The sequence below is a fragment of the Molothrus ater genome, chromosome 11 (genome assembly GCF_012460135.2).
Source record: "Molothrus ater isolate BHLD 08-10-18 breed brown headed cowbird chromosome 11, BPBGC_Mater_1.1, whole genome shotgun sequence".
Classification (NCBI taxonomy): Eukaryota; Metazoa; Chordata; class Aves; order Passeriformes; family Icteridae; genus Molothrus; species Molothrus ater.
Genome location: NC_050488.2, coordinates 8,446,372 through 8,473,868, shown reverse-complemented (window position 1 = coordinate 8,473,868; position 27,497 = coordinate 8,446,372). Strand labels below are relative to the sequence as shown.

At 36.8% G+C, this 27,497-nt stretch overlaps 1 protein-coding gene across 13 annotated transcripts in view; it reads left to right on the top strand.

The window, feature by feature from the left end:
- ERC2 (ELKS/RAB6-interacting/CAST family member 2) overlaps positions 1-27,497 on the top strand; it is a 407,210-nt gene that overhangs the window by 183,205 nt on the left and 196,508 nt on the right. For all 13 annotated transcript variants that reach the window (XR_004981048.2, XR_004981047.2, XR_004981046.2 and 10 more), the window contains one exon: positions 26,366-26,526. Coding sequence is in view for 1 of the 13 variants with exons in the window: in XM_036390910.2 (XP_036246803.1) it covers positions 26,366-26,526 (161 nt within the window). In the remaining 12 variants the exon portion in view is untranslated. The remainder of the gene's footprint in view (positions 1-26,365; positions 26,527-27,497) is intronic.

The following is a 27,497-nucleotide window of genomic DNA, read 5'->3' as shown; positions in this document are numbered from 1 at the left end:
TGCAATTCTCCTCTACTTTGTGCTGTGGTACTTTGAGGAGCCAGGACATGATAAGAGACATGTGAAGATTTTTGAAGAACATAAATTCAGTGACCATTTTTTCATTTGTTCTCTATGTTATGGATAAAGCAAGTATAAACCTGTGTTATCTAGCAAGGTTCTGAAGGTCCTGGTGTGTCTGATAGAGTTTGTGTTCTGTTTCGTCTTCTGTTTTCTTAATTTTTCCCCCTCAAATTTATTGTTCCCCAAACTAGTTCTCGAGTATAAAACAGGTGGCCAGATGTTCCAAGTAGTGATTGAAAGCCAGTAAATCAGGCAGAATGTAACTATAGCATTTGTGCTTTAAAGGAAAGTGTAATCACTAATAAACTCAGTGAGCGAGTAAATGTTTTTTGAAATTTTAGGATGATGAAATATAGCTTGGTATTTGCATGAAAAGTTGAGATATTTAATGCTGAATACATATTCATCTAATATGTATTCCCAAGGGAGAAAAACAACCCTTTTCCACTACCTTTTTTAATGTAATTGAACAAAATCTAGTCATAATATGAATATGTCAGCTATACTATGAATCCAGAAGGAATTTTACAAATTATGTAGACTACTGTTGATGTAAAAGTGTGTGTGTGTTTCTGGAAAGTATCTCTATTTCACAGGATTAATATTTGAAATATGAACCAATGGAAGTCTGCTTAAGAGAACATGCATTTTCTGAGACTTTTAGTCTCAGTCACATTTAGCATCTATATTGCTGTTACATGTCAAAAAGTGTTTAAAAAAGACAGTCAAAGGAATAAAATCTTTACAGGCATCATGAAGGCTATTTAAAGAAAATTATATTGGCTCAGAGGAAATGGATACCACCTATCATAAACTGCTTTAATAAGACCAAACGGAAACCAGCACAATTAAACAGCAGGATAAAGGAAGCTATCAAAAAAAGAAAACAAAACCAACTTTCTCAAAACTGAAATTTGTCTAGTTGAAAAAAACAGAATCATAAAACCTGGCAAGTAAAAAAAGCCCAAATAGGCTGACCATGAAATGCATGAAGAACAATAAGGAATAAGTAATGAAATGCACTCAACCTGGTCATTTTCAAATATGTCAGAAGGCAGAAGCGAGCCAGAGAATCTCTAGAGCCAAAGATAATCAAGGCATATAAAGAGTGCTTTCAGAAAATGGGGTCATGAGGTCAAAAAATGAAAGATATTTCTCGTTCTTTTGTTCAGATAAAAAAAACTTGGTAGGTTCTGCTTCTAGAGCTTCTTTTTACAGGTGAAGTATTGGAAGATCTATCTCAGAGTGAGGTGACAGCAGAAGACGCTGCACAACAATTACTAAAATTAACAATGCTGTCATCATTGGATCTGAGGATAATTCAGGTTCAAAGGTGTACCTCCAAGTTCAAACTCTTATTAAATGTAGGGTAAGCTTGCAGTCAGGCCAAGTTCCTTTCAATACCAAGCAGTTTTCATGCTAACCTCGAAATTTAAAGGTGAAATATGGGGATTTCTAACTTGCCTAAGAACTGGACTAATGTGACATCTCTCTAAAAAGAACTCTAAAAAGAGTTCCATATTAGTTTTGGAAAACTACCTCCACATATGATATCCTTATTGGAAAAATCAAGAAAAATTGTTTTTTAAAAAGTAGAATTAGTGGGCATTTGACAAAATAATTTACCTATATAATATGTTGGTAGAGAAGCCCAGCGCTTTTCCAAAAAAAATTAAGTCATTCCTCCTCATAAGTTTACAAGTCATTAGGTTTTTCAGAAGTCTCATAGGAATAGACATTGAGACTTTGTCATGTTTTTAAAATGCCTGGAAAAGAATGAATAGCTTAAAGAAATAAAGCATCATTGACTTGAAGACCAAGGATCGCTTCTTTAGTTGTACTTCCTTGCAAACTCAGGGCACTGGATCGTATCTAAAAAACAAACCCCATAAGAGAAAGTTAAAAATGACAACTGTTATAGAATAAGAAAGACAATATGATACGAAGCTATGTAATCATGTTACTAAATGCAGTACTGATGGCTAAAATTTTAAATGTCACTGGGAAAAGTTTAGTGAAAAAGGTTTTCTTAAGAAAAGAACATTTTGGCAAACTCAGGCTGATTTATGATGGTAGGAGGAATTCTGTGGGTTTGCATGGTTTTGACCTTAAACCTGCAAAAATATGTTGGATTTGGCAATGTTTCACTTGGAGTTTTGGCTTTCTTCAAGCCCAGAAGTCAAAGAAACATTTGGGATGTGAACCAATGCCAAAGAAAAGGTTTGGATGAACCATACATTCCATAACAGCCAAGTTTCACACGACTCTGATTTTCCTTTTTCCCTTTTCTTTGTTTCTTTACACTTTTTTCTAGAGCTGCTTTTCTGTTTCCGAGTCTCAATGGATAGGAATCTCTGTATCCAGTAAAAGCCTTTTTACAGCCCATGTATAAGGAGATGAGAAGGGAGAACTCAGAAGGTTTTGTCTCTCATTTTTGTATTACAGCAGAATTTGAACAAAAATATTACACCTGAAATGATAACATGTCCTCATATCCATTTGGGAATATTTTTTAGCGGAAGTGATAATGTTAGATACTTAGCCTTCCTTGTGTGTGTTTCAGATTACAAAATGACATAATTAAGACATCCAAAACACTAAAGGGTTTAAGAAAAGGATATAGTTTTGTTTCTTTTTATCACTTATTAACAAGTATCTCTTAAATCTGGTCATGTAAATACCACTTTCCATGAAGACAGACACGCCTGTGCAGTAAATGGTGCCTGTTCTGCATCTCATTTGGATCTCGTGAAGCTGTGGGATACGATACGTTCAAGCTGCTGATCTGAGAAGTGTCTCAAATCCATAGTCTTTATATGCACATCAGACACTACACATATGGTAAATGATAAACATACCATATGGGATTTGGGAAGTTAAGACTATCGAATTCCTATCCCGTTATTTTTTTTTACATTGTATGGTCGAATCAAAACCATATTATTCTTCACATTATTAAGGGGTTATGTTTGTGGCCCCATTTATAAGGTTACAAAACTGATCATGCTTTAAGCTTTTCTTTGGCCTAGAAATTTTCCTGGTTACACTCAGGTTGTCATTTAAAAAAAAGAAAAGAAAGGGGGTGGGTAGTGTTTGTGAAGCTTGCAGAGTCCGGCCAATTTTTGAATTACACTTTTGAAAAGTTCACATGTAACCTTAGCCAAATATTACAGCTCAAAACAGCTGAGCTTAAGGTTGACTTTGAAAACTTAGTTTTCCAGAATTTTATTGTGTGTATTGTGAAGGTGTTATCTGGGAAAAATAGTTTCAGACCTGACAGTGTGGTGACTATATGTGCACTTTCATGATAGTTTCATTTTTTGTCTTGGCTTTTTGACTGGAACAAGTTATTATCCTCAGCTGAACTATCAAATGTTTATCTAAAAAAATATAAATTTTATACATCTTTCACTTAGTTTCAGATGGCAAAATATTTTCATCTTTAAAGAAAGAAGATTGAAATTAGTTATTCTATTGAAGAGTTTCACAAAACTGTATTTTGTCGAAGAAATGTGAATTTACATTAGGTTTGTAATTAATCTTGGAACTCGTAATTCTTAAGCAACAATTTACCTTCAATTCATTAAACAGAAATTGGAAAAGCAGCTTTACCATAGTAGAATATGGCAATAGGAAAATATTACCTCTGTGGGTAAGAGGGGAGGAACTAGAAAACAAAGCTTCTTGAAAAGTGTGTCAGGAATCGCAGGGAGGGAGAAAGAGATTTTGTTCCTCTTAATGCTGCCTATTCAGCCTTGTGCTACTTGGAAAGCAGGAACTGTGTCCTGATTGCATCAGAGTGCAGCTACTTTTGTGTTGTCTTCCCATGATAAGTCAATACCTGAAACAGGTTAGGGGTAGAGACTCTTTCATGCTAAATGTCTGTGGTTGAAAACTGTATTTACTGCAGATTTCCCCCACTTGTTTTGTTGTTTTCTTTTATTTTGGGGGTGTGTACAGGATGGCTCAGTAGGTTTCTGTTATAACTACGAATAAAAAAGCTGGAATTATGTTCCCTTTGTCTCTCTCTCTCTTTTATTTTCTAGAATAATTTTTCATTGTGAGTTGTGTGCAATTTGTAAGCAACAAGAATAGGGCTGGGTAAAGCTTGTTACTTGTGGTATGTATAGTTATTTCTTTCCATGAAGATGTTACAGATTCTTCTAGAAGGTGTAATGTTGATGCTGAGGAATGTGTGTAAAAAATTGCATTCCCCCTTATTTTATGTTGTTTACAGCATCCTTTTCTCCATGGACAGGCAGCAGAGAGAAGGTTCTGTCTGCGTGTGGCCTTTATGTAGATTCATAAACATGCGAAAAGCTTCTGCACTCTTGTACTGACACTTTGGGTGTTTGAACAGTTTTTGGTCCTGTTAATAGACATTTCTTCAGTGAGGGCACTCCCTGAAAACTGCCCAGGAAAAAAAGAATCAGACATGTCACACTGTAGCTTTGGGGGAAGTGGCATAAAAGTTTCTGGGGAGATGGAATACTGGAAATACATGGGGGCGATACGAAATATCAGGCTACCAACATAGAGAATTCTCCAATTATTTATTTTCTAACTTATTGTAAACAACGAAAATGTCTGTTTGGGAAGTAATAGTTAGGGCACCAAGTACAAACCTGCGGGTTTTGATGGTGGGCTGAATTCTGTGCAGTGTACTTAGCTAAGAAAGTCAGCAGCTGAATAGAAGGAGCAGAAGTGACATTATGAATTCCCATTTCATATACCATGACCTGATCTCATCAGTTGAGCTGGGACTGAAGAACATTGTGTATAAGCTATACTTTTTCTCATTGTACTTATTAGTAAAAGTTACAATAGTATGTTAGAAAGGAGATAGATGTTTGTCTGTGGGGTGGGTGAGACTGTATACCAGACCTGACTGGATTCCTTAATCTAAAAACCTTTGGACCAAAAAATTATATGCATGAGAGCCACATGACTTACACCTTGGAATATCAAAAGTGGGGAGGTAGAAGATGGGCTCTTGGTTTTGTTTACCAATTAGGAAATTACTCCGTCTCTAGGGGTTCTCTGAATGAATCTGCTTTATCCATGGAACAGGCATGTAGTTAAATCTCATCATTTTAACTGGTTCTTTTCCTTGCCAGCCAGGGATTCAGATTATCCAGCTGTGTTCCTACTGCAAAGTACTGTTATCAGTTGTGTAATGAAACCCGGTCACAGGAACTTTATTTGACCTATCCACTATAGATGTGGCTCAAGAGTCAAAGTCAGGAGACCTGTTTCACATACAGCCAAAATCTGCCTTAGGTTAAAAAAAATAAGCATGTATAAATCTTTTAAAGACAGTCAACTCAAACAAGGAAACTCTTATAACTAAAGAATTAAACATCTCCTGCTCTCAATGAGCACACATTCGGACCTGAACCTTAACTGAGCTATGTTTGAACCCATTGCAATTTTCCTTTTAAAATGAAACACACTGATTTCACACAACACACTGATTTCATTGGTCCTTTATTATGGAAAATAGAAACGTCTAGGAAATATGTTAACATGAAAAATTATCTGGTGACAAAAGAAGCAGCAATAAAACTGATCTAGAAGGAATGGTACTCTTATACAGCATTTTGGGGGAATCTGCATCAAAATAATTGTTGAGAATTTTTCATAACCTGTAAGGAAGGTAAAATTAACTTTTTAATGAAATTCAGGAAAATGATTGTTTATAGAATGACCCCAAGACTGAAAAGATGTTCCATTTCTTTCTGCAGGACCCTAAAATTGATACTGGTTGAAGGCAGGGGAATTATCAGGCAAAAGCTATAAATGTGGAAAGGAATTGGAATATGTAGGGAAGGTGTTCTTAGGCTGCAAAAGTGAAATGGAGGCACATGGTACTGCCCTGTCCCAGAACTTCTGGAGGTGTTCAGTGCCCAGGTAATGCCTAAGTAAGGAGGATTTGCTTTAACTGCTTCGTGAGTACATTGAGTTTGTTGCTCAATTACTTCAGACTTAGGTAGTAGAAGATTAATATAATAAATGTAAGACCCCTGTTTTATAACTTTGAGCATACTACCAGTTAGCACTATACTTTCTAAAACACTATGGAAATACGTACAAAAATGTTTTAGAAAATCTGTGACTGCAGGAAAAACCTAAAAATATTATGCTTGAATAATTTTCAGAGTCTGTGAAAGAACTTCAGTTTTCATAGAGCTTTTAAATTTTTTTATTTAAACTTTTAAATCTGAACAAAAGGCCTTACATTTTGAACATCAAGAGAATTGATGTAATTTTCTGTTTTTCTCCCCCACCCCCCCAACCATATCCTGAACATGAAAAAAACTGCATTATGTAAATCAGCAATTGCTTGTAAAATCCCAGAATAAACTCTAGACATCAAGGCCCATAATCAATCCAGATGGTGTCTGACTTTCCAAGGAAGGAATCCAAAATGGCAGCTCAAATGACTCTGTTTCATGAGTCATCTGAGCTGTGGTACAGAGTCTTTTGGAGAAAAATGGTTTCCTGAGATTTTCATACAATCATTACACTTCAGTAAGTCATAGTGTATGTAATGATATGGTATATATACATTTTAAATTCCAGTGTTGTCAGGGAAAAATGTGCATTGCATTAGTGTAACATACTGTGATTTACAGTAGGGCACTTCTATCCACATTACTGAATACCAGAGGGCCAAGAGGATCTGTCGGGTCTTATCTATCTGCTCACAGCTGTATTTAAGCAACTAATACACGTTTCTATAAACAACTTGATTTATAGACAAAGTTGGCCACTGAGAGGTGAAGTTTTCCTGAAGGGTAGGAGACATGTCATTCTTCAGGTTAGTGGGGAGATCACCAATGTCCAGCTCCTGTTGTGCCTGTTCGTGTTCAGTACCAACCACTTTATTCTCCATACTTGTGAGTCCTTTTAAATGTATGATATATTCTGTCCTTTCCTAATTTTTTTCATGAAACTAAAGTACTTTTTGTACTTTTATTCTAGTTACTATCATTAACTCTTTGATATACTTTCTTGATTTTTAGGTAGAAACATAAAGAGATTTGACTTATTTTTCTGTTTTGGAAACTTAGTTGATTAAGATCTGTAATGGTCTTGCCAAAAGTGTTTTCTTCACTCCATGCAAAAATTGAGTGAAGATTTTCTTCACGATATGAATATTTTTGTATTTCTCTAAGCACTTTTTACCCAGGGTGGTTTTGGGTTAGTTTGTGGGTTTTTTATTTATATATTTTTAAACCTGATTCCATATAAGGTCATACATTATATTACTAAGGCTCTGAGGCTAAATAAGTGTAACCTGTGTCACAAACCTGAGTGGTTTTAGGTGTTTCCCCAGAATGACTCTTAGACTCCAAGCCATGCACAGCAGTAATTTTAATGAACATCTGCAGTTTTTGTGATTAGTCCCCACTGCTTGGAAACTCGTTCTGTAATTTTGCATAGCAGCTACCCCTGGGGGTATTAGATAAATATGCCTTCCTGATGAACTGGGAATGTGTTGGTTGGAGCACTGATTTCAAAGAAGCAATCATCAGCATAAAAGTGGATCAGATAAGAGATACATCTGCTTAATTATTTTGTCCTGGTCAGCAGAAAAAAAAAAAATTCCATGAATTGGTGCATAAGAAAAAGTAAGATTAGGTAGAGTGTTTTTTCCTCAGTATCCTGTTTCAGGTTTACCAGCGGGTAGCTTTAGGGACCTTTTGAGCTGGAAATAGCACATACATTGCCATGGTTAGAAGCCAAAGGACTTAGGATCAGTAAAGCATTTAAAACTTTTGGGCACTTATTTTGGAGCTGAGAATCACCCCAGATCCTTGAGTTGTAACAATGTAAAATGTCATATTAAGAGTTCTGCCTTTTATGTGGTTTTTAAGCCTGTTGCCTAGTGATGTCCTTAGGTGCCCATAATTCTTCAGTTGTGAGAAACAGTGGACAATAGTTCCCAGTTCACCTTTTCCATAGCATTTTATAGTCTCTTGCTTCTTTTTTCAGTAGTGCATTTTCCAAGGTGAAAAGTCCTGCTTGAAAGTCTGCCTTTCCCCATTGCAGATGGCTTTGTCTTTCTTAACTGGGAGAGTAGATTCTTCTAAGATTAGTTTTGGCAGGTCTGGAATGTTTTGTCTAATGATTCTTTTGTGTATTTCATGCTAGGAAATAAGATAAACAGGCTTTGTATACATTTTAAATTGAAATTTCATAGAAAACAAGTCCAGAAGGGATGAGACAGTATCTTTTAGTGCATCCATAGTACTGAGTATGTTATACCACTGTTGTTTCTGAGATGTTTGTCTTGGTTTTAGTGACATATATAGTAACTTTGTTTATTATTCTTACTCCACAGGTATGAAAAAGGATTCTCTATTATCTTACATTAGTCTCTTTCTGTAATTTCAAGCAGTTATTTCTTGCTTTATCCACACTGGATGTAATAAATTGACTCCCCTCATCCTTTGTGATGGCCTGTAAGTGCAAATGCATATCCTGTTCCTTAGTTTTCTCTTCTTGAAGTTGATAGACCCTAATTCTTTCAGTCTTACCATAGAGGTTTTGTTTTCTAGTTTTCTTATTATCCTTGTTGCTTTTCTTTGTAGTCTTTCCAGTTTGTTCACATCTTTGCGTGGATAAAATTTGATCCAGTTCTCCTGCTGAGATCTTGTCAGTGCCAAAGAAAACAGAAAGATTATTACTAAATAGACATCTCTCCATAGTGTGTGTTTTGCAACAACATGACACTGTTGACTTGCCACCTTAGTGTCTCTTGATCCTTTTCTTTAGTAGAAAATGACAAATTCTTAATCAGTTATTCCTCTTCCTGGATTTGTGGAATTGATCAATTCTGCTGAAGTGAATGACCTTGCTTTTTTCCCTATTAAATAGCAGATTTTTTTCTCCTGTTTAGTTCTATCTTTAAGATTCCTTTGTTTTTTTTTCTCATTGCAACTTTGTAGTCTTAGGATATTCAGTTCCTAAATAACCCCAAATATTACAGGTCCTGCAGAATTCCATTTTATTTAACATCTTTCTCTTTTAACAGTGAACTGTTGATGACTCACCACAACTTCCAAACAAGTTTGGCATCCATGTTATGTGGTTTTCATTTGGCTTATATTTTTCTTTAGTTCGGTTATGTGAATATCTTGAAATTTTTTACCACATGTAACTGCTATTCCTGTTCCTCAATTAAATCAATATCTCTGTCATATGAAAAAAATTAATTTGATATGGCTGCGTGGGAACTCCATATTCATTCTTCTAGGTGTCTGAAAGCAGTCTGAAGCAGATGACTTGTTCTGTGAGTCTCAGAATCAAAACTGACTTATCCATAATTCTCCAGTCTTACTTTTTTTTTTGTTTTAATCAAAATTATATTTTCCTTTCCCTGGTGTTTTGGTATCACAATTGTTCTCCAAAACTTCTCAAAAGCACTTTTGTTTTCAACAGCTCTGAGATTATGTCAGTCATTTCTACTCCTAGGGCAAAATTGCCTATATCTAGCTAGGATGAAAACATCCCAGTGTTAATTGTACTATTGGATCAGTGCTGTCCTTGGCTAAAGAATGATGTAAAAGAGCCTTTTGGTGGTCTTGGCATAATCATTTAATAAATTTACAGATGTGCCAAAGAGAGTAAATCTAATAGAGGTAAGCCTCACTCTTTCAGTATAGCTTTAGTGATTTTGTTTGTGAGTTTATTCACAAAATTCTTTTAAAAGTTTTCAAATAAAAGGGATAACACTGTCTCATCTAGTAAAAAATACTTGGACATGAAAAGGGAATAGGATAGTGGAGAATCCATTTCATAATTATGATAGTTAATGATCCCAGTGGAGTTTGATATCTACCAGCATCCAGTAACTTTTGCACAGACAGGTGGTAAAAGATGGGGGAAATATAGTTGTAGCCTCAGGCAGATACTCAGCTCATGCAGCTGTTTCATGCATTCTGGCAACATGACTCAGTTAAAATCAAATAAGATTCCTTATGCCAATATTTCTTACCTGCATATGAAACCAGTTGTCTTTCATTTTGCAAAAACATGATAATTCAAAGAGCATTAAAAAATGTACTGTTTCTCACACAGAATTTATATCTTGCAGCTGCACACTAATCCAAGTGAAATGGAGTAGAGTTTCACTTTATCAGCCAATCATAACTTTAAACTGTTTTTACAATTCATCGTACAGTTTTTAAAGCCAGATTTAAGTCTGTATATGAAAAATAGTCTACTTGATGTATGAAACCATAGATTAGTCAATATGTATTTAAAAAGTACTTCAGTAATAGCAGAAGAATGACTTCAGAGGAATTTACGGACTAAACTCTGAATTATACATGTGGAATGTGAGTGTTATGCCATCAGTACATTTAGGACTACATGTGAGAGGAGTAGCTGAAAAATACAGTTAATTACCTAAAATAATAGCTGATCCTGGTATTCTTTTACAGCTGTCATATCAAGACTATATCAGAGAATCAGAGAATATAATATCAGAGAATCATAATATCATTTAGGTTGGAAAAGACCTCTATATCCAGCACTGCCAAGGCCATCACTGACCCATGCCCCCACAGCTATATGGTTTTAAACCCTTCAGGGAGGGTGACTCCACCACTGCACTGGGCAGCCCATCCCAGTGCTTGACAGTGCTTTTGGTGAAGAATTTCTTCCTAATATCCAGTCGAAACCTCTCCTGGTTTCCTCTTGTCCTGTCACTTGTTAACTCAAAGGAGAGACCAACCCACCTCACTACAATCTTCTTTCAGGTGTTGTAGAGTGAAAAGGTCCCCTTTTGCCTTCTTTTCTCCAGTCTAAACACCCCCAGCTCCCTCAGCTGCTCCTCATCAGAGTTGTGCTCCAGCCCTTCCCCAGCTCCCTCGCCCTTCTCTGGACACACTCCAGCCCCTCAATGTCTTTGTGTAGTGAGGGGCCCAAAACTGAACCCAGGATTTGAGCTGTGGCCTCAGCAGTGCCCAGAACAGGGGGACAATCACTGCCCTGGTCCTGCTGGCCACACTACTGCTGATACAGCCAGGATGCCACTGGCCTTCTTGGCCACCTGGCCTCACCTGGGCTCATGTTCAGCTGCTGTTGACCAAAACCCCCAGGTCCTTTTCCACTGAGCAGCTTTCCAGCCACTCTGTCCCCAAGCCTGGAGTGCTGTGTGGGGCTGTTATGACCCAAGTGCAGGACCCATCCTTTTACCTTGTTGAACCTCACACCACTGGCCTTGGCCCATGGATCCAGCCTGTCCAGATCCCTCTGCAGAGCCCTGCTACCCTCAGCAGATCAACACTCCCACCCAGCTTGCAGCCATCTGTGAATGTACTGAGGCTGCCCTGGATCCCCTCACCGTGTTCATTGATGGAACTGGCACATATGGAGCCCTGGAGCAAGCCACTTGTGCCCCTGATCCCTTAACCAGCTTCTACTATGCCCCTTTATTTCTGAGAGAAGTTATGCACTAGATATTAGGCAAAGTAGATGTGTTGTGTCTGAGTATTGCTGAACCTGTTCATTATTTCCTTAGGATCACTGAAGAACATGATAAACTAAATTTCTGCTTGTGACTACAAGTGCCATGTAAATATGCCCAGACATTGTCTTTGTTCTCACATGACATGCTGAGAATTGAATTACAGCTCTAAAAAAAAAAAAAAAAAGCTACGTCATGATTCCTATGACTTCTTTAATTCCCTCTTGGGGTCTATAAGAATTAAAGAAATATTAATTCCTTATATTAGGAAATAAGGGGGAAAATCACCATAATGCACATAGTCAGCGCTCCTCCTCACGCACCCATGGTTGTGGCTAAGAGTCTATGGCATAGATGATATATCCAGAGAAATGTTTGATACTTCATCTTCTCTGTCTGAAAGTGTCAGGATACTTTTAAGATACTGATATGACCTTATTTTCCTTGGGTCCAGTTTGTGTTTTAGTAGGAATAAAATAAAGAAAAATTTTGTCTTTCTCACCCATATTATTTTAACATACTTTTGGTTCTTCTTCAGCAATCTTTTTATTCTATGCAGGCTCAGATAAATTTGTTTTAATATGTGAAAAGTGTTTTTCCTCCTCTTAGAGTTTTATGGTGCTTAGTCATGTGGTTGTACAATGAAAATTACGGCACTGACTGCATGTGTGACCTCCATTTACACAACACATTTAAATATGCTCAGACATCGGTACATGACAAACTCTAAGTATGACTTAGAAAAGACAGCTTCCGGGAATAAAAAACTATTCAAGTTTTACACCTGCTCCATCCTTTAAAATTCTTTTTACTGTAATGTCTGATACATTTTTTAATTGATGCTATTTTTTGCTGCTATCAAGCTGTTAAACCTATTGCTATTAAGCTTTTTTAGGTATGAAAAACATCTTTCCTATTTCAACTTTGTTTTTTTATAAGGAACTTCCTGCTACAAGAATATTTTGTGGAAAAAAGTCAAGGGTACCTAAATACCTTAAACAGGTTTTACAAGTTAACAATTCTGCTGTAATTAGTCTTCAGGCTACCTCTGGCTCCATGGATTTAAAGCTATCAGAGTTTACTGTTTTGTGAAAAATATGTTTTACTTTGTTTGGACATGCTTGTCATAAGTTTCTCAGTATATCATTATGCTTTAAAACCTCCCACTGGCAGCGTCTGGAAGGAAAAAATATAGTGTAAACTATAGAAGACCTAATGGCAGCTTCCTGCCAACGTTCATTCTTGAGTCAACAACGCTCGTTTTTGCTTTTGCTTTTGTGAAAATATGTCACAATCTAGACTTTCATATAAGTTGGCTATTTTTTTAGCAGCCTAGTAGAGCATATATCCCTATCTTCTACTTTCCCATATTTTTTCTCCTTTTCGTTCTGTGGTATCTGTGTTTCTGGTCATGCCACCAGTGAGTGCACACATAAATTATACACCTAAAAACACTCATCACTAGAAAATTTATTGCTTCTAATATCTTTCTCATGAACAGTTGTGTTTATTTCTGAGTTGACTTCTCTGGTAAAGACAGCAATGCGTTTAGCTTTGGTTCAGTTCTTTGTTTTTTCAAGACTTTCATTTTAGATATTACAGTGTATATGGGACCATGTGGGCTTTTAACCATAAGCTTGTGCTGGGAGTAGGCAAATGGTTTTAGTTTATAATTACAATGAAAAATAATAGTAAAAATAAGTGTGAAGTAAAAATAATAGTGAATTGCTGTCCTTATTAACCCTACTACTTCTGTCCTGCTGAAGCAATGGGCAGTGAGAAGAATATATCCTCCCGACAGAGCATCTAATTGTCATTTTTTTCTTTTTGAAAAATGGAGATGCTATTTGGAGAAGGCAGGGGGCAGGGAGGAAGGTTGCTTTTAGATAAGGAACTTGAATCTTCTTTCCTATGTTTAGGAAACTTATGTTATTTGGTTTGGGAAGTCTTTTATCTTCTGGGCCTCCCTTTGGCAGCTAAATTACTAACTCTGCTTAATTAAAGTGAAGGAGAGACATACAAAAAATACTGTCTTTGAAAAGTAGATGCTCTTATTTTTTCTTTCTTCAAAAAACAAACCAAAGCAAACTTCTTTAAGCATTCTTTGCCAGTAGTTTGGCTTTTTGACTCTGAAATAGTAGCTGATTTGTAGTATTAGAATAACATAGTAAGTCAATAGCATTATTATTTCTATTATCTCATGTTAATTTGCATTTATAGCACTGAGGGTTGCTCCTTAGTGATGGCTAATTTTCCCTGCTCTTGAGTTGGAATGTTGTGTAACATTACATCAAGTACCAGGACAGATTAAACTATATTCATAATGCAGTACAGTAGGAGAGCACTTATTCAAACAACTTGTATCACACCCCATTTATCCGGGGGACTCAGGGTTTGTATTATGAGGAGTCACTGTTGGACAGGAAGACATGAACAGCAGGGAAGTTTGGATAACCAGGATCATACTGTGATTATTTAGGCTTTTTGTTGACCAAATCTGTTATATGTAGAAAGGCTATATATCTTTTTTGTTCATTTATAGAGACCCTCTGTAAGATTATGCTATGAATTTGCAGAACAGATGTTGTATTATAAACTGTGACTTTTGATCTTGTCATGAACAGTAGATTTTAGATAAGTGGCACCAGTGCAGAAAAAGACCCCAGACTGAAAAAGCCAACTTAAAACAAGAGAATTGCTGATCTTTACTTTTGAAAAATAATTTTATTTACTCATTGTAAACAGTGTTTCTTAAAAGGAAAAAGAAGTAAACACTTAAGATTTAAGTGTCAAGCTCTTTTCCTAGATAAGAAAATATTCAAAGTATATCTTATATGTTTGCAACATTATTTTTCTTAGTATCCCTTATACCAATCAAGATCAAGAAAAATCCAAAATCTTTCACTAAAATAACCCTGCAGTTGTCTAAACTGTGTTGCCTAAAGGAATGAGAATTATTGAAAGCTCCTATAGCTCTTTCTCTGTGGAGATTTTGCTTAGTAGGTGTTTCCTGTGGAATTCATCTTAGAGAGGGGAAAGAATTTAGATGTCATTTATGTGCATATGTGTGTGCTCACTGAAGTGATTTTGAAGCTCTTGTGCATGCACCAAGAAACTGGAGAAATTAGATATTTGGAAATGGAAATTGGTGGTCTTCCAGCCAATATTGGATCTAAAAGTGCTAAATCCTTTAATAAATAAACCTTGATTCAGACAGGAATGTCTTGGCTTGATCTTAAAGGTGATATTATGAAGGCCTTCTAGCTGTTGACTAGCCTGAAAGATAATTATCTGCACATTCCAATCTTGTTCTGCCATCAGCAGTATCTGAGGCCTAAATGGAACAAATGTTATTTCCACTAGAAATATATTGTATTTTGACTATCCTCAATCCCAAAAAATTTCAAAATATTTGTGCCTGATTGGAAATACAAAGAATAAAATAAATAACTATATGACCTGCATCTAATAGTCCTGTGTGCTTAATTTCAGCCATTGTAGGCAGTTTTCTAACTGCAAGTGTATGTTGTGAGCACACAGTTATGTTATTTGGGTTACTGCTTTTGTTGGGCTGTAGATGAAAGAATAACCTTTTCTTTGCTGAACAGTTTGGAGACAATATTTTTTCAAACACATCAGTGCAATGTAAATTTAGTTTACTGTAGCAGGTACTGGGGCAAATTTGAGGGACTGAATAGCCCATCTGAAATGGAATATATGCAGTGTCAGGCATCTTGAAATGGATGGAAAGGCTTCTCTGCCTTTAAAAACTGACATCTTAGTTCATACTGCATAGCTTCTTATTGAATACACTATAAATCTAAGAATCTTTTGGGTTTGTATTTGAAGTTCTGCTTGCACAAGTGAAATATGAATGTGATTCCTTTAAGGACTGCTGGGTATAGCAGAGCCTTCTGTAATAAAGTTTTTCTGTGGGACAAAGGCCTGTACAAAGTTGGAAAAGAAAAGAAGCATTAGTTTATAAATACAGTTTAAATTTGTTTGTTTGCAAATGCACTCTAATGTAGTTAGAATGTATCCTCACTTGTGGGATTTTGTGCTCCATGGATAAAGACTCTAGATCTTAAAAAATCCTTCAAATGCACAACTTGATGTGTATGTAGTCATCTCTGTTCTCCAAAAAACCAAGCCTGCCTTTGGAAGAGAGGGATATAAAAATAATAAAATATATGTCCTGATGAGAGTTATTATACAGCATATGAGTAGTGAAAAGTGAGTAGTTTAGAGGAAAGGCCAGGCAGATCCAAAATAAAGCTCTCATCAAGGCCAGTTTAATCCTCCCATCTGTAAATTTTGCAAGTCCTGTCACTTAGCTTGCAGTCTGAATATTTTGCCTCAAAACAAAGTGAATAATATCATCTTGTAGATCTGCATGTTTTCTGTTTATACTCTCCTGAATTTTGCTTCATGTGGGAAGAGACTTGAGAGACTTAAAAGGAAAACAAAACTTAGATAAGGAATAAAAGGCAGTTTATGTTAGCTAAAGATTCTGTGACTACTTTTCCTTTTTACATCTGGTGAGAAATACTATTCTCATCAAAGTTTGTTTAATATATTTTGCCTAAAAAATACATAGCTGTATAAAACTTACATTTTTATATAAGCCTTACTTATAAAGTCCATTAATTTGGTGTCTAAATAATGCCCATACAAGAGGAGTTACAATAGTAAAACCTTTAGTAAATTCCACAGAAGAATTATTATGGTTCAGGCCAAGGCTTTAGAATACAATTTCTCTTGGGTTTCTTCTTATTAACTGAATCATAATTTATTTCTACAGAAAATTTATTCATAAGGAATTCCTGCATCTTATAAGATTGCCTTTCATAAGGCTTCCCTTTCTAATGTATTGTAAAGTGCAATTTAGGAAGCACAAATGTTCAACCTACATACTGATAACTGCTCCTCTTCACTATTTACTCTAGCACATTGCAAAAAATGCTTGTAATCACTGAGGAAAGCTGCCTTGCCCAAGGTTTAGAGCATATAACCCAGGCTGAGCAATAACTGCTTCATAAGATGTGGGAAATCAATGAACTTCCATAGGGAAGATCTGTAGGCACACAGTTTGTGGTAATTGGCAGTGGGGCTGAGCCCCATCATCCCCAGTGGGCACAGCTGTGAGCAGCAGGTGAGCAGCACTGACAGCAATGAGCCATGGAGTGCCCAGGGGCACTGAGCCAACCACCAAAGGGAGCAGGGGGCACACAGGTGCAGGGCATCAACAGGAGGGGATAAAAGGCTGGGCTGAAGAACAAGAGGGGCAGACCCCTGCAGCCTCCTGAAGTGATGTTCCTCTGCATGGGCAGATGCCTGAAGCCTTCTGATGAGGTGAGGTGTGACTGTGTATGGGTGGGTGTTTAAAGCCTTCTGAAATTGTGTGGTGATACTCTGTGTATCGTGGCTCTCTCGACTGCAGCACCTGCTGTGACAAAGATCTGTTAGAATATTTCAACTTTCAGAGAATGAAGTACCATTTCCTGCTGCCTCTTTCTGGTATTTTCTTGTACCTGGTAGATCCTATGGAAGAGCCCAGTAATAAGGTGAAGAGTGATGTAAATATTATAATCTTCCACTCCCCTTTTACAGTCTAGCAAAACAAAATCTATCACTCAGTGGAAGTGTATTTGGCTGGTATATCATTAGCTAGGAGACAAAAGCCACTTAGTTTTTACAACATTGAGTTGCAGTATTGCATTTTTATGCTTGTTCCAAATTCTCACAAGCTTATGTGGCAGAATTGAAATATTTGTTTTCTTTGTAGATGAGACAAAGTTTTAAGTGGTAGTTATTTTTCTTCACTGGGGTATACTCACTGAAATTTGTTTTGATTTAGTAATAGACAGTGTGGCTTGGAAAAGTGCAGGTTCTATAATTCAGCATCTTTGTTTTCCCCAAAAATGTGAACTACTGCTCAGTTTTCCCAAAGAGATGGAGATGAACTTTCCAGTAGCTAACCTGGTGTAAAACCATTGTTCTGAAATCTTTTATTTCCTTTTCCTTCCAATAGTTTTTGTTCAGTTTTGGAAGGATGGCATTTCTTGGGCTATCTTCCCACACTTGTCAGTGTTCTCTCCCCCACCTGATTTTCTTCTCCCACCTCTGTAATCAGAGCAAACCATTCTTACAGAGTTTCTATTCTGTGTGATGCGTGTGTGCAGAATTGTGCCCAGTTGGTCTCTCTGCACCTTTGCAGCACTCGTGTGGCTGTGCAGTTGTGTGTAAGGACCTGAGCAGTTGCTGCACAGTTTCCTCCTGAGCTGGTGTGGCTGCCGTGCTGTGGAGGCATCGAAGGGCTCTGTTCCTGCCCGTGGCTTTTGCCAATTGCTGGCATTGCTGCTTCCAGAGGCAGCTGAGCCTGTGCCACCACCTCCCATCCGGCTCCCTTCTCACACAAGTTCTGTTTCCTGGGGCTGTTGTTGAATTCAGCTCAGCATCCTGCCCCTGGAGCCCTGCTTCTCCCACCCGCAGGAAATTTTTCTCTCCCATGTTGGTTGAGGGAGGCACTGTGGTCTGGCACTGGTGTACCCTGAGAGATTATTCCTGTGCAGTAGCTGTGGAGAGAGTTTCATGGACAGGGAGCTACAGTTTGAGCAAGATTTCTCTTTAGTGCTCTGAAAAATTGACATGCTGATTGTGAACTGCCTTCATGGAGGAATTCCTGTTGACAAATTCTGGGTTGATATTTTTGCTCCATCGTGATCATTCCTGTCTTATCATGTGTTAATAATGGAGTCCAGTTGTCAGACATTTTGTTGTCCACTCAGGCCTCCCTGACTGTCCCGTGGGCTGCCCTACCCTGCACAGCCTCACAAGCACTTCTGTTTCTATTGACTGGTTTCTTCCTGAAGTGACTCTCTAAAGCTGTTTTTAATTGCTTAATTTTTAGTTATTATATTACCCTATGAGTAAACTTGTGTTGCTTGTGTTCTTTCTGTATCTGAAAAAATTAAATTAGTCAACTGTTTGTAGTTCTGCTCCATGTGTTCTCCAGTACTTTCCCCATTGCTCTGAATAAATTTGAGTCAGGTTATAACTACCAATTGATATACCAAGTATTAAATTTTTTCTTATTAAGAATTACCTGTAACTGGGTGTGCCAGAGCTAAAACTTGGCTCTTTCATGACAGACATACTTGACTTATCCTACAGTTATTGATGTAGTTGATATTGCACTATAAACAATAGGAGATAATTTTAGTTTTTAAGGAGATAGCGTGTCTATGCCACTGACTTCTTTATGTATGCCAAGCCAATAAAGTATTACATAAATAATTTTATAGCAAAAATGCCCTAGGATTAAGTAAACAGGGCAATATTATCTGTCTTAAGAGAAGACCACAGATATGTCTTTCTTGGGCATTCAGTAGTCACAGGAACTTTTAAAGATGGCATGAAATTCTTGCTGTAGAAGCTATATGTTCCAATCAGTTACCTGAATCTTTATATTGTTCTCTGTTAATATTATTTATTAATTTTTCTTGTGTCAGACCTTGTTAGGAAATTGTTTTTTCTGAGATTCCTCACATAAAATTATTCAAGTATTTTCATACAATAATATTTTCACTTTAATAAGTTTTATTTGCTATTTCACAATATGTAAGCGTGATTCAGGGTTTTGGAAAATCTCTTACTTACATAAACTACATGTTTGCAGTAAGACTTTACACACAGCGTGTGAACCCTGCTGTGTTTGGATACATTCTAAGGAAGCATTTCTAACTTTAATAATATACTGGGATCATGGATTAAAAGCAGTGGGGAAACAGCTTTTGTGCACTGTAACCTAACAAGTGTGCTACGAATCAACTTTCTTGGCAAGAAAACTCCCAATTTGCCCTCTCTCCCAGAAGTTGACCTGGTGGATGAAATAGTAGATGTGTGCATGATTCTAGGCATGCCTTCTCCAAAGATCAACATTTGTACACACTTTAGTCACTTTTATACGCAGTGCTATTGACATTAACCAGGGAGGCCGCTCTGACAGCGCTGGGCTCTAACACCAGCTAGAGAGTTGCTCTGCTCTGCTTGCATGGTTTATCTGAAAGGACTCAACACCAAAATCACACAGCCTAATTGTTTTCAGCCCATAAGGGTTCTCTTCCAGATACAATATCCTGCAGGACAATTGAGTGTCCTACTGAAATCAGCATATGTTCAATAGCCAACTTGATTTAGTTTACTTTTATTCTTCTGAAAACATTAGCTTGAGCTCTGTAATTTATCAATACATTATATCGAATTTGCTTTCACTTGCACAGCTCTAAAACACTTTTCATGCTACCTTTGTTATTAGGTTTGGTCAGTATCAAGTAAGTGTAAGAGCAGAGCTAAGGCTACCAGCTGATTAAAAAGATCATGGACTTCCTTGGATGCAGCTCAGTGGAAAAAGGGAGAAAATTAATAAGGCATATCAGTGAAATAACTAATTTTCGAAGTAAAAGCAAAAATGAAAAGATGCTTTTTTTCCTTCTCTTTAAGAATGGACTTGCAGAGTTTCTCAGGTGCTTGGTCTTGTTTCCATCACGGTGCGTGTCTGGGTGAATGAGTTGAAGGGGGCCAAGTGTGAATTAGAACTAGGCCTTGTCAGCATGAAATTTGCCTTGGAAAAAACTTTTTTTGACTGATTCTTACATATAGCCATGAAATATCAGAATGTAATGTTATTTACTTCATCATAAATAAAAGTGTTTTGCTGTTGATGAAGGAGCTTCTGTTTGGGACAAAACATTCCCATTGCATCTGAGAGTAGTAGTCTGTTCTCTTGCCCATCCTGTTCAGCTTTCCTAGAGGTCACATTCACATTTTTTCAGTGGGTTGTTCTACAGTGTACTTTAGCTGAATACTGTAACTGGGGGCCAGTTATGTTTCACAAGATGAAGTGTTTAAATAGATGAGAGTATTCCTGGGACAGCAGGGGAAGCATCCTTTTTCTTTGTACTTGAGAATAGCTTTTGTTTTCATCTGTCTGAGAGCATGACCCTAGAGCACAGAGGTTGCCATTATTTAGATCATAATTTTGTTTGATTTAATAAAAAAAAGTGTTGCTTTTAGTTGTTTGTTTGGTTTGGTTTAGCATTTTGAACTGGTTCAAAAATTCACTCTATTTAAGTGATTATGAACAGTATTTTCCAAAATTATTTCATTATGTTTTTCAGTTATAGGTGAAATCACCATATTAATTGGGAAACCAAATCACAGATAATGAATCAAAGAATGATGTTGTGGTTCTATATTTTTTTGAATTACTGAGGCTTAGAATAAGATGATTGATGTTCTAACTGCCAGTACCAGAAAAATAAACCACTTTTATACAGTTCCCAAAACTTTCTTTCAAAATCTTAAATTAACTTAATAAAGGCCACAGCAGTAGTAATCCTTTCACTTAAGATATCTATTTATTTTGAGCTGTGGGAAGCCACTGCATTTCAGAATAATTCTGTGTAGAGATGGATGTATGTCTCTGTCATAACTCTGTGCTTGTATGAATTAACATGGCTGGTAACCACCATGTGACAGCCAGCAAGGTAATAGGAAAGTAAAGAATCTTCTCTCCCTGCCTGTGGTCCCTGCAGGTCTGGAAGGGAAATATGTGCCCTCTCTATGCTGTGTGTCTTCTTTATCTGATTGAAACAAAAACCTTGTGTGTTCTTAACATAGCTTTTAGCAGGAGGATTAAAATACTTGAAATCCTACTTTTGGTAATGAAGTAATCTCAGTGAGGTTTTTCATGTCAAATTCTGCAGCATAGCATCCCATTTGAGAATTGTGCTGTTGTGTTCCTAAGGACATGGCCCTGCCCTGGGGACTGCTGCTGCAGTGCTTCTGGTGCTTGGTGTTGAACTGCCACTGCATTGCTGGCTGATGTCACTGGGCCCTATGTGTCTAGTCTTTTATGAGTTGGAAAACCAACCTGGTATTTATAAATACTGCTTAATATTCTGTCAAATCCCTCACTTATTATGTTTATTTTAAAGCTTTTATGTATTCTACGGTATGGTTTCTTTTCTCTTCTCTGACAATTTCCAAAGTTGTGAGACACAGCATGTGTCTAATTTCTTTGTTTGGCAAGACTCAGGAGCATCAGCCTCCATAACTGTCCTGGTTTTGTTAGACCTGTTTCCTGGTCTAACAACGTTAAGCACTGTGATGGAAGTCAGAGGTGAGGAATTTGTCTATGGATGACAAATGGGATGGGAAGAGAGTAGAGGGGAGGGTGACAAAGAGTTTATTTCCATGTCTTGCAAAGCTCAGGATGACACTTTGCTATGTCTGTTTGCTTTTGTGAAAAACACCTTTGTAATGAAACTGTTGAGGCAGTTGCCCACTGGGGAAATTTGTATTAGAAACAGGAAGGAACAAGGTATTTACAAACCATCCTGCAGGACAGCACTGGCAGTTTTAAAAGCAGTAGGTCTCATGGCTGGTGCTGGCCCTCCTGGAGGTGTATAATTGAATTAGCCATGAGATAAAGTAGCTCCCTGCATGGCCAGCAGCTGCTGGCACAGCATCCTGGCACTCACCTTCACTGTGTGAGGCACAGGCAGTGTGTTCATGGCAAAGGCTGAGAGTCAAAAGAGCTGGTAGGTGGATATTTGGTGTGTACAAACTCCAGCTTTCATCTTTTTTCCCTCATCTCTGTGAATGTGTTTTCTATGCCCTCTTAGGCCAGTGACAGAATAAAACTGTAGGAAAGCCACAAAGAGAAAGTTTGAGGATTATAGTCTTTCCTTTTTACAATCTCATGCTTAATCTAAGGGGAAAACCCCCAAATATAATTTTTATTAAATTAATCTTCACAGAGCTGGAGATAACTGAAATTTATATAGTGTGTAACTTGGTGTAGAGAAAAAAAGGCATTTCCTTAGGAAATGGAAAAAAACCCCCTTTCAAAACAACTGGATGGATTCTTTCATTGAATGACTTATTATCAAAATGCATCCAGCTTTATTGAATGAATATAATTGTTTGTTAAACTTTTAAAAAAATGTAATGGTTAATATTTTAATATTAAAGTAAAAGAATCTCTAAATAGATGGATTTCTTTATTTCCTTTTACTATGTAAAATTCATAAATGATCTGTGTGCTAAAACAAGATTAGGTTTTAAAATAAAATAGGTATGAAATTCTTGTGTAGCTACTGATACTTGAAAAAGTCAGGGAAATCCAAAACTCTTTTGTATTTACCACCAATATTGTTGCCAAAATGAAGTGCCAACCCTTTCAAGGTAGTAGTGCTAACCATGACTAACCTTGACTGCTGGAATGTTGCCAGCTCTTCGTCATCCTGCAGAAATATATTATACTTGAACTGAGAAAACATGCAATTGTCCCTCCCCCTCTTCATTCCCACAAACTGGAGCAGTATTATGTTAGCCTGAGCTGTACTGAGCCGAATCCAATCTGGAATTAAGAATGCTCCAGGGCATTTTTAATAAACTGTCATTCATTTGAACTCTAACCTCCTTTAATTTGCAGAATCTGGTAGCGCAGATGTATTCTTCAGCCACATTCATTTTTTTTCTTTTCTTATCTTGGTGTGAAACACTGCTGATAGCACTTAAAAATGTGAAGCTGCAGAACAAGTAGAAAGTGTTCACTGAAAGAGACTCAAAACTAAGAAACAATTCCTGTAGTTTAGTTTGCTGGGTTTCTGCCATTCTGAAATGCAAACTTAATTCTAGCGCAGATTTTAATAAAATCCTCAGAGTGCTGAGGTCTGTTAAGCTCTTTCTGAAAGTATGAAAAAAAAAGGGCTTTTATTACAAAATGCAAAGGATAAAATGAGGCCATTGTCTTGCAAAAGGGAAGAAAACCCAGCTAATAACATATTCAGGGCATAGAATATTCCTGAGCTAAATGCATGAGCTGAGGTTCTCACCATAAACTCTTTCAAAACTTGAATTCCTGGGAATTCAAAACATGCAGAGTTTGTGATTGGGAGCATTTACACTGAGGGATAGGGCTGGGAAAAGAGAGCAGCTTCCAGGTGGGAACTGCCCTCAGTGCCTCTGCCCCTGCCAGGTGGTGCTGCTGGGCTGGAGCAGGGATTGCTTGAAACCAAAATTTTCATCTATAATACTGCCTTCAGTGGTTAAAGTTAATTTTCCATTGTAACACATCTGCTGCAGCTATATAATTAGTGTGGTAAGATGATTGTTTGTGCAACTTACACGTTTACATTTGATAGGAGTTGATTTAAAAAAAATAAATCAGTTTCTTGTGCACATGCCTGCCAGTTGAATTTGGCTGTAGGTGTTGGTAGGACAGTTAACTAGGAAAACGTGCAGCCACAAACTTGGGTCGTATTTGAAAAATGAAGGAAGAACTAGCTGGCAAATACTGTGTTGAAAGTGTAAATGCAAATAAAACTTTCAAGTCAACACATGTTAATGATTTGTGGTTTGAAAAAGTTTTCAGATTTAAGTTTTGAAGGTTTTTTTCCCTTTCGTTTTAAACTTTGATCTCTTTTGTCTGGCAATGTAAGAGTATGCTACTAATAGACATTAACAAATCCACAGCTTTGCTTTCCACGAGTCTTTAATTCTCTTAAATGTTTTGAAATGTAAATTATATAATATATGTGATATGAAGTTGCGTGAAGATTCAGTCAATCATCAGGTTGGGTACCAAATTGAGAACATCGAAAGGGAGCACAATGATACTAAAAATACAGAAGTTCAAGAATTCTACTTTACTTTCTCAGTTGCCCAACAAATCTGCAAGTGGGGAATGTCTTAGTGTTTAAAGATACTGTCTCAAAGCTGGATTCTGTGTGGATTAATGACTTTCCTGTTCTGATTCTTACTACAGTTTCCATTGAGCTCTGTTGTCTGGAATTAAGTGATAGAGTGGATGCTCAGCAGAAACTAGATGCAGTTTTTAAAAGGTACAAGGAAAAGCCTAAGAAATAAGCCAGAAAACAGTTAGAAATATCCTATGTTTTAGTGGTTGAGTCTTGTCATTGTTGTAGACGGCATGGGTTTATGTTCTTGCACTAAGGCAGAATATAAAGTACCTGGTGTTATATTAGAAATTGAATCTGTTTTTAAAGAAATATGATCTCTTCTTCTGGCCTGTTAATTCTTTTTTTCATGGGATTTAAGTGCAATTCCAACTTTTTTATTTCTTTATTTCCCTCAAGTATATGTTCTCTTTGCTGCTTCTAAGAACATTCACTAGACAGTCATTTTACAAGGTATCTCAAGTCATCATCTTTCTTTCTTCAATGGAATCTTGCATCTGCAGAGACTCCTGAGTTGCACTCCTTGCTATTTCATTGATATCACCATTACACTGCTTTTACTTTCTGAGTGGAAGGTTGAACATGAGTAGTGTCAATACTGTTGGTAATTCTGATCTGCATTCATATCAGACACGTTCTAGTATTTAATTGATCTGATTAGAGTGTTTGTAGAGGTGGTGTGGAAGGAGTAATCAGTGTGTCATTAGCAAATGGGCTGTGAGTCCTCATTATAATTCATGACAACTCTATTATTTATTTGTATTATTTATTGAACTTTTTATATAGAAGCCCATCTATATTGGAATTGAAACAAAAATGGCTTAGAAGAACTGATTGCCTGCTAGGAGGCTTTAGAGAACAACAGTTAAGCATGAGCTTGGGAGAAGTAGCCACACTGATTATATGAGCACTGTGGAATTTGGTCAGACTTCTCAAGTCACGGCAAAATTGAACTCCTTTCAATGCTTTGCATAACATGGATGAATGGAATATATCCTCTTTCCCATTTTATTTCATTTAGAGGTTCTTCCTGAAATGTTTTCTAGTTTATAAAATAATTATTTTTAGACAAAGGAGGTGAGAAAGAACATACAGGAAATAGGACATTCATTAGTCAAGTCGCTATATCTCACTAAAAAAACCCCATATTTCACTTTATGTAAACTGTATCATTTGAAGAGCGGAAATCCCACTGTCATACTGATTACTGGAGGCCATTCATGGAAAATGCTTCACCCCACAAATAAAGCTTCTGCTGCCAGACAGGTGTCATTATATTGTCTCCATTCTTTAAGTTTCCCCATGACATTTCTCCACACTAAGGACAAAATGGGATCACCATAACTTTCCTACACTTCATGCTTCAGAGCTTCTCACAGTTATCAGGAGGAAAATAACTTGGTTGCTATTCGAGCAGTTACAGAGCTTTAAAGTTCAGGATGATAGAATACTTTGATTAGAAGGGACCACTAGAGGCAATGCACTATAAACCTGTACTCAAAGCAGAATAACTTCAAAGTTGGATCAGATTCTCTAGGCTTCATTCAATCAAAATCTTAAAATGCTGAAAGACTGGAGAGTTTACAATTTCCCTGGGCAACCTGTTTTGCAAAGGTGTGCATTCTTCATGAAAAATGTTGAGTTTTCATTAACACTTTTATATCAAAACATGCATCTATAGCTGCATTTAAAATTTCTGAAATAACTTCTATGATGAGTTACCACTGCCCTGAATTTAAATAATAAAAATGGTGCAGGACATAGTTATAAATTGTATCTGTATGTGGAAGTGGCCCAGGTTAAATAAGTTTCTGGTTTTAGCTCTATTTTGTATAAATATTGTTTATTGCTTATGGATTCATGGAAACTTTGAGGGGTTTTCTTTTGGTTTTGAAACACTACTGTCAGTTTTTAAAACAGTTATGATAGAAAGTGATTTGAGCAGCCATTTACAGAAAATAATTCCTTTACTGTGTTTTTCCCCTCCCTGTATTTATATTAATTTAATATTTTCTTGTTGTAAAGAATATGGAGTTGAAAATGTCCTCTCTCTCAGGTAGAAGAGCTGATGAATGCACTGGAGAAGACCAGACAAGAATTAGATTCTACCAAAGCCCGTCTTGCCTCAACACAGCAGTCTTTGGCTGAAAAAGAAGCACATCTGGCTAACCTGAGAATAGAGCGAAGGAAACAGCTTGAAGAAATTCTAGAAATGAAGTGAGTACCTTGATTTCTCTAATTTCTAGGAAAAAAAAAAGAAGAAAATAACTGCTTTTGCCATAGGAGAAAGTTTTGATGAGTTTCTTTTGGTGTTCTGTTTTTTCTCTGCATATATTTAAGTCTCAATCTAAGGACTTCTGATAGTTTTAAGACACTTAAATTCCTTTGAAAGCAGAGGAGTGCAAAAGTCTTCATTTTAGAAGTACACAGCATTTTTTGTAAGTTGTCCTTTGTTGCGTGCGAGTAAAAGTATCAGTACTATGTAACTTCTGTGAGAAGCTGAAAATCTAGTGCCCCATCTCTCAGTGGGAGAGCAGTGCTGGAATCTCTGCCAGTGCCACATGCAAGGAAAGGAAGTTATTGACTTGCTGTTGATGGTGCAAAGCTTATTGCTTTGAATTGGTTAAAAACACCCCCAAACTAACAAAGAGTTTTTGCATACACTACCACTGTGCATGTGTTCAGAATGAAAAAGGAAGATAGACATATAATTTAAATCTAACTTCTTCCATGCAAAGAAAAGTAAGTGTCTATAATTATGGGGCATTAAAGCTCTGAAATGATCTTTAAAACTGGCAAAAAGGGTGAACCTGCTATGACTTGGCTAGGCTGATAATTATGTGGTTAACATTCAACAAAGAAAAATCACAGTTGTAATTTTGAAACAGTTTTTTTGAGGGAGGAAGCCATATATAACTTCAGGTCAATTTTTACAGTTATCCTTGATTTTAGAGGAAGGGAAATAATCAGAAAAAATGATTTTCATAATGTTATTGTAAATAAGGCAAAGTCGAACTGGAGTCACTTAGTCAGCAGGGTTTTATAAAAGTGTATTTTAAGAATGTCTGCCAGGTAATACAGGTGCAGAAATGCTGTAATGGAAGCACAAATGTTTCCAGAGATATCTAAAGAATTTCTGGTTTTGACTTTAATGAGGTCTACATCCATACAAAAAATGGAATCACATA